Below are 7628 nucleotides of genomic sequence, written 5' to 3'. Positions count from 1 at the left end.
ATAATTCTTTAATAAGCCCAGGAATATAATTAATTTTAAATTCAAACATTTTTTTTTACATTATTTATAATTAAATGTTAACTTTAGCATGAATGACCTGCCAGCTCAGTCAGACAAAAAGGATTTTATCTGACCTAAATGGCCTGAAAGCACACATGCTGCCCACCTCAAAGGGTGAAAACACGTCCCAATGACTCCCCGCTCATTGAGACTGTGATGAAAGAGAGCCTTCATGTTTTCTTCTCCCAACAATGGGCTTAGAATTGTTCACCTATTATGCAATTTATGTGAAAATGCTTCACAAGGAGACTACATTCACAATATTACAGACGAGTGTCATTTTATTGACTACTTAGCCGTTAAAGCTGTGCAGCTCCAGCAGTTTAGGCGATAAAAAGAAAGGCAGGAGGAGATTCAGAAGATAAAACGCTGTTAAATAAAGCAGGCGAGTTTCGGACAGAGGCCACAAAAGGCCCTAACCTCTCTCAAGTCCTGCATTCCTGGTGAGTAATATTAGAGTCCGGCATTCATAACAAGCCTCTGCAAGGTGTTACACTTTGTATGACACAGTTTCTGCTTTCAGGAGGGCCAGCCTTGTTTATCGGCCGCAGCTTTTGGTCGGCGTTTCAAAAAAGAAGCTTTAAAAGTCTCAGGCAGCATCGCTTCCCAGGCCCCCCCTGGGAAGAGCCTTTGTCCGGACCAGGAAGCCTCCCCTGCCTGCAGGTATAGAATGACAAGGCTTTATACGCCACTGCCTATAGATGGGAACAAGGCAGGGCAAAACCTGAACTTCCAAACGAGCCACGCCGCTGCTTGGTGGTGAGTTTCTCATTGATGGCCATCCCTGCGGTTTCTGCTCGGCCATGTTGCGACAACAGGTGGCTACTTCAGGAAATAAGCTGCAGCAAGGAGAGAGAGATGTCGGGAGGGTAAAACAAAAAAACGTGGTTGTTTTATTGAAGTTTTGTGACGTGTGCTGTAGTTTTGGGACCGGGACTCTAAATGGAAGAAGCTGAGAGAAACCGTGTTTGTGGTTTTACACTTTCCATCAGAAACCAAATATCCTATTGTGCCTTTTTTTTGTGACGCAGCGATCTGAGAGCTGAATGAACCAAAGTGTTTCCCACACATACAGCTCAAACACTGATTTAGATGAAAACCTTGTCTGTGACAAACTGCTTCGACTGAGGACAAAAGATTTTAGAAACAAAAAGAATAAATCAGACGTGTTTTTTTTAAGGTAAATACCATGGTGTTTATGTTGGAACCACAGGCAGTGAGTGAAACTATGAAACAACAATTGGTAAAATGCAGAAACAGACTTATCAATAAGTTACAACTCACACACCAAATAAATATTCGTATCACTAGTAAAATAAACACAGTATCGCTCTCTGAGTGTACAGACAGTAGACTATCACATTGTGAGACAGGAGCAGACAGCAGCTCCTCTCTCTGGTTTCTAGAACGCTTCCTTACATGAATCTTGACGTAAAAAAATAAAAAGTGCTTCTCCGAGTAAAGTTCTCTCTTCGTTATCCATCGTGTTCTTCGACAGCACTTCAGCATGACTGAGTATTAGTTGCGTGGGACGGGCGTTCAGGCCGATACGTTCGGGGAAAGCAGAAGCTCGTTCCGAAGCCGTTCACTTGGAGTAGATGTTAAAAGATTTGTTTTTACAACACGTGATGGATACTCTCAGTTATCGTAATACATTTGTTTACAAGACAGAAGCATTCGGAAGAACTCGGACATCAGTTCGTAGAGGACTAAACAGCAGTGGAGAGTCAAAGCCTCCTGAAAGTGGAGGACTTCATGAAGGCCTTTGCAGCCCCAAATGTTTTGGGAGGCCTTGGAGTTTGGATTTTCTTTAGGCAGCGTTGTCTCTTTCTCTGTGCATGAACAAAAACTTCCACTAATCCAGAGTGCAGGAGCCGTTTCCCCCAAATCCTCCATCTCCATCGCAGTCAAGCTGCAGCTTGCTGAGGTCAACGATCCATTTGAAGGCGAGACACTGGAGGTCAGATCGTCTCTGAGAGCCCTCCGACTGTCAGCCCCGGCCTTTCCGGGCATGGTGCCGACGTCTCCGCCGCTCACCTTGGTTATGCGTGTGGCGGTGCGCACCTTGACTGTCCCTCAGCCTTCGCACCATCTCGTGGTCCTTGTTGCCCAGCACCCGAGGTAAAAAGAGCGAGGCTTTGTCCGTGCTTCGGGTTTTGAAGCCTCGCCGCGGCCTCCCTTTGCCATTGATGGAAACATACCACTGCTTCTTGATGCTGGCCCGGCGCTTGTTGCTGCCACCTCCTCCGCCTCCTCCCGGGGGCAGCGGCTGCTCTGTGGAGTGGTGGCGGGATGCATAGGTGTTGTACCCCAACTCGTGGATGCGCTCCACAAACTCACACTCTTTATTGAACGCTTCCTGAAACAAGAAGAGAAAAAGTAAACCACGTTTGTCAACTTAATGTGAACATTGATAAAAACTCATCTTTAACTGGTTAAAGACTTTTTGAATGGATGCTGAGATAAGGAGCACTGAAGGTGAGGTGTATGATCTGAATTTTTTTAACTCAGTTGTGCATATCTGACATTGACTGTCTTATAAATGAGTCCCTGAGGCTCAATGGGATTAACCTGTATAAATAAAGGTTGAATGAATGATGATATCTATAAAATCTGAGTCATATTTTTCTATTCTTTGACACGTTGCAGAGCTGGCAGGTAAATGATGTCACACTGACCGAGGCGTACAGCCTTCCTTTATCGTTCATGGCCAGATATCTGCCTGAGAAAAGTCCTTTAATGGCCACGACACCCACGTCCACTGCCGTGATTTCCATGATGCCTGCAACAGAGAAACAGGTAAATAAAACATCAGCAGCCTATTATAAGATTATTTTAAATGTGCTCTAATTTATTCTCAACACATCTCACTGTGTTTATTCAACAGTTTCAAAGAGAAATTTACCTCAAAAGCACGGCAGACAAAATTAAACACATCTGCTGATAACACACACAAAAAATCTGTGCAATAAGTAAATATGTTTAAGTCGTAAAGTGAATTAAAGGGTTCCCTGGGTGCTTAGCGGGGGCCCGTTCAGTGTTTATTGGGCCCTTTAATCAGCGCATTGATTGGCTCATTGAGCGGTGAAGAGGCTCCTAACAGCCTCTGATTAGATAAACACATCCGCCAAAGACAGCGCCTTTTGTCGCGCCTGGATGTTAATGCTTCTTGTTTTGTGTGTGTGTGTGTGTGTGTGGGGTTCTGGAGATTAACCTGCAGCTTTTGCGCTGACATGATTTCACACACGGGAACAGGACCCCCCCTCCAAGTGGCCCCCGAAACTTCCCCTTAAATTAATCACATCAGCTGTGATAATAAAGAGCGCGCACATAAGAACCAAAACCCGGCGCCGTGAAAACACATTAACCGTCTCTGGTGTTTATTTATTGTAATTGTTGTTATTTATAGAGAGTAAAAAGTATAAAGTACTCACTGAGCGGGTTGTTCTCCTCCAGTGAACCGTCTATTTTCCCATTGGCGTGGATCTGCAGATGGTATTTGGTGGCGCAGTAGAGCTTCCTGCGCCTCGGCGCTCCTCCGAGGTGCTCGTACACGCCGCCGCGGCCCCCGGCGTCCCTCCGCTGCCGGGGGTCACAGGCTTGGCTCTGGCCCGGCGCGCAGCGGGCCCGGGGGCGCACGGGATCCAGCAGGCTGAGCAGCAGCAGCAGAGGAATCATCAGCATCGTGGCATGGTCGGAGAGGGGCGCGTGTGGCGAAAAAACCGACGACTCCCGTCCAGTCCCATCCAAAGGTGTCCGGGGGCCCCTATAACGCTGGAGAGCTCCGGTCCCCCTCCAGCTGCACGCATCCGAGACCGAGAGGCAACTCTGACAGCACAGCCCAGCCGGGCCCCCCCACCCTCCGCTCCTCCTAAACTGGGATCCTCCTCGCCCCGGCGGAAAGCCCTCCCGTGGAGCTGACTGAGAGCCTCGCCTCTGACCGAGCGCAGATATAAAAGAAGCTCGTGGCGACAATAGGCTGAACTTCGACCAATTGATACAAAGGAGAGGGGAGGCAGAAGGTATGAGCCCTGTGTGAGGTGAGAGACAGCGGCGTGGATAAAATTACATGGTAGCGCAGCGCTGAGCAGCTCTCCCCTCCAAACTCCTCTGCTGAAATATCCTAAAAGAGCAATTAGACATCCCAAATTATACAGGCTGAGCCACCGCAGCAGGTGAGGAGCAAGTCTGCTGCTTCATCTTTAAAGAAAGAAGAAGAAACAAGCTGCAGACACTTGAATTCTTACACCTACACTGGGCCTTCCCACTTTTTTCCCACACACACTGCAAGTTAGGAGTTTTTAGACATCCTCATCATTTCTCAAGCGTGCACATTAAACTCTATAGGCTGAGCTCGCAATTATAATTTAATTTATCTACAGCATCTGGCAGCAGAGATCTAGAAGTGAAGAAGATCTGCAGGTTGGACATCTCTCAAGTCTTTACAGCCTCCTTCTGACCCATCACCTTTGACTTGTATCATTTGATTTAAGACTAATTAATATCGTGTCACGGGGTTGTCTTCGTAGAGCCTCGCTCCTGAGCGTTATTCTTTAGCCTTCACCAACAAGTTGTCCCAGACTTTTCCCATCCTAATGCCCCGGCTCTGGCTCGGCAGCAGCCGGTGGGCGGAAGAGCAGCAGGCTAAATGACTACTGCTTAAATTGCTTCCATCTTGGTCACATTATGGTTTGCATTCTGGTAATTAGCACCATCATCTACAAATCTCTCTGCCCTTTGGCGCTGCTCCACTGCTGTTATGAAGGCCTCCACTGAGAATCCCCCAGAGAGTAGATGGTTAATTTGTCTTCCCCTCCCATACATCACCCAGAGAGCTGCCCGTGTCACTTAATTTACCTCGATGATCAAAAAAAAAAAAAGAAAGAAAGAAATGCAGCCTCGTTTTAATTACAAATGTGCATCGTGCCTCCTGAAACCCCTTCACGAGTCAGACAACACACCAAAACATCAGCCGGGCCGTGTGTATCAGTGGTTGTTCTGGTGGCCGTTTCTAAGCGAGATCCTCTTGATGTGGTCAAATGTTGGAAGAGGGTGGAACCTCAGATGTGGTGTGCTGTTTCTCTCAGAAACTATTTTAATTATGCTCCCCTCCATGCCGCCCACAAAGCATCCCAGCAATAAGCAGGGCAAAGGTTCTCAATTTGTGAAGCCAGTGCTCACATGAACATCTTCCTTTTCACAGCAGCAGAATGTGCAATAAATAGTTCTTAAAAAAAGAAAAAGGCTAAAATGAAGTTTTAGGCCTCACATCTTGGGTCCAGGTGCAGTTCAAGTCATCAACCCCCTTCTGTTATAACTCCTTAAAACACAGCCCAGATTTTTTTTAAATTTAAGTTCGTGTTTTCTCAAGCGTGTCGATTCAAAACGAGATTTTCTTTTCCAGTTTTGACAGGCCCGTGGGCTATTAACACGATCGGATAAAATCATAGAATGCTGTTTGTGGCTCTCAAGAGTCTGAAATATTGAAATACATGGGGGGAGGGGGGGGGGGGGGGTTAAACCTGACAGGAAATAATTAAAAGACAGAGCTGCTCTGAAAGGAACCTGCAGCCAGACGTTAAAGAGACCCGGAGGTTTTGTTTTTTTCTGTTCAGCATAATGAGATTTATACAGCATGAGAAGTCACCACAGGTCATCATGCTGGAGTCAAACTTAAATCTAACGAAATCCAATTCAGCTGAATCGTTCCAAACCAGTTCATTACAGTTCAGCCCAGTCTGTGTTTCTGAAAATGTCAGTTTGTAAAACAGTTGTCAAGCTAAGAGATTCTTTATTGTCATTCACTCCACAAGTGGTACATGTAGTGGAACGAAACTGTGTAGGGTCCCAGTTACATCCAACAATAGCAAAAATATAAAGTGTATAAAGAAACAGTAAATAAGGATCTGAGATGTGAACTAAGATATACACTAAATGAATGCCAGACTGTACGCTAAAACATCTCATATGTATGCCAGTGACTAACAGTGCAGAACAATACACTGAACTACAACAGCACGGTTCTCATAGGTTCTGTTCGGCTATAATTTACACGTTTAATGTGAGCACTAACATAAACTAAACTAACATAAACTAGGATTTATTCAAAACATGCAACAAAATCACAGAAACAAGGTGCCAAAAGTGAAAAAGAAATAAATCTACTGCAGTAGGGGCCTATTGGCAGAGTGGTTCTGATGACAGTGAGGTTATCACCATGGTCCAGTTGGCACCATGGTACTGTTAGCAGCCTTAGCAGATCGTGCATGATGATAATAAGGGCCGCAGCATGGAAAACCAGTGGATTGAATCAAAACGTATCTTCAATTTAATCCTTAATTGTGATTATGTGCAGGATGACGACAGCAGGGGAGAAGAACTTCTGTTCTATAGAGAGAGACATCCAACAGAACCAGAACCAGAACCAGGATGGACACCTGTCTGTCTTACCGGTCGGGGTGGTGAGACGGCAGGCCTACAAAGACAAAAGCAGCAAAAAACACAAATTTAAAATAAGCAGACTGATTAATGGAGCTAAAGCTTCATTTTTGTAAAATAAGAAAGTTCAATATGAGAGCACAGGAGTGTCCCAGGAACAGAACATTAATTACCTGAGGTCCAGTTTAATGGGTTATATAGGTTGTAGAGAGTGATGTGAGGTCGCCGTCCAGTTTGAAGGGTGGCCTAACCACTGCTAACCACAGGAAACGCTGACCAGATGTGCTTTGTTCGGTTCCTGTGTTGAGAGCTTTGAGGAAAAGTGCAAGATGCTTCTATATGTTATAGCTATCTGTGGTATTCAAAGATAAATTGTAAACTAACAGAAGGTGAAAAATGAAAAGCAAAGCAAACAAACAAAAAAGTGTATGTGGTCTGAGTTTGAAGGCTACAGACTAGAGCAGAGAACAAATCAACCAGTTATCTTTCTCTGTTTTGCACGGAGAACCCTTCAAATGCTAAATGTATGTTTCTTGTTCAGCTGAGCTTGTGTTGGGGAACAAACTCTTCCAACTTTGATTGTGTGCTTTACAAGGTTACACGTTTATGTACGGATGCGTTCGAGAGCTGTAAACATGCAACATGCTGTAAACTAAATTAAATTTTGACCATGTAATGACCACACAATTGTGCTTATTTCAGCAGCTTCTTAAACTGTTGTCTCCTGCTGTGATTATCATTCAGATAGTTTATGCACAGATTTGACCCACACGGCAGGAGAAACTTTCTGACCCTGTCAAACTGAAGACAACATGAACTCAAATTGATAACCAGTCGAAGTTCAAACATTACAAATGCATTTGTTTTCACATTTTGGTTTATGTTGTGTTAATATCTCACTGGACTGAGACTCTAGGCAACTGGCTAGCAAACCACTTGCAAGAGAGTCTTCAAAATGTTCCAAAACATACGAGGCTACAGACTCGGCAACTTCAGTTCAGTCCTGTGATCATTAACGGTGAGGCTGTTGAGGTGGTGCATCAATATAAATATCTGGGAACTGTTCTTGATGACAACAAAGTCCATGCTCAATAATCCAGGTATAAAATCCAACATTTTTCAGTCAGGTC

General features: G+C 44.9%; 2 protein-coding genes across 2 annotated transcripts in view; one reads left to right on the top strand and one right to left on the bottom strand.

Moving 5' to 3' along the window:
• The window catches only part of lto1 (LTO1 maturation factor of ABCE1), a 110802-nt gene that overhangs the window by 18089 nt on the left and 85085 nt on the right, over nt 1-7628 (top strand). The window lies entirely within an intron of this gene.
• Nucleotides 2051-3744, bottom strand: fgf3 (fibroblast growth factor 3). Its single transcript, XM_037697647.1, has 3 exons — nt 3495-3744; nt 2739-2842; nt 2051-2419 (listed from the first exon to the last, which is right to left on the bottom strand). Exons 1-3 carry the CDS (start codon nt 3742-3744, stop codon nt 2051-2053), a joined length of 723 nt encoding a protein of 240 aa, XP_037553575.1.

This window comes from Nematolebias whitei, chromosome 2 (genome assembly GCF_014905685.2).
Source record: "Nematolebias whitei isolate Nwh7 chromosome 2, NemWhi1, whole genome shotgun sequence".
NCBI classification, from domain to species: Eukaryota; Metazoa; Chordata; class Actinopteri; order Cyprinodontiformes; family Rivulidae; genus Nematolebias; species Nematolebias whitei.
The sequence above is the reverse complement of the archived record's forward strand: the minus strand, read 5'-3'. Positions and strand labels throughout refer to the sequence as shown.

What these genes read in the sequence shown, in the direction of transcription:
- fgf3 (XM_037697647.1), bottom strand. Translation starts at nt 3,744, where the DNA reads ATGCTGATGATTCCTCTGCTGCTGCTGCTCAGCCTGCTGGATCCCGTG. An exon ending in GGAGGAGAACAACCCGCTCA is followed by an intron (nt 2,843 to 3,494) that starts GTGAGTACTTTA and finishes TCTCTGTTGCAG; the next exon opens with GCATCATGGAAATCACGGCA. An exon ending in AAGGAAGGCTGTACGCCTCG is followed by an intron (nt 2,420 to 2,738) that starts GTCAGTGTGACA and finishes TTCTTGTTTCAG; the next exon opens with GAAGCGTTCAATAAAGAGTG.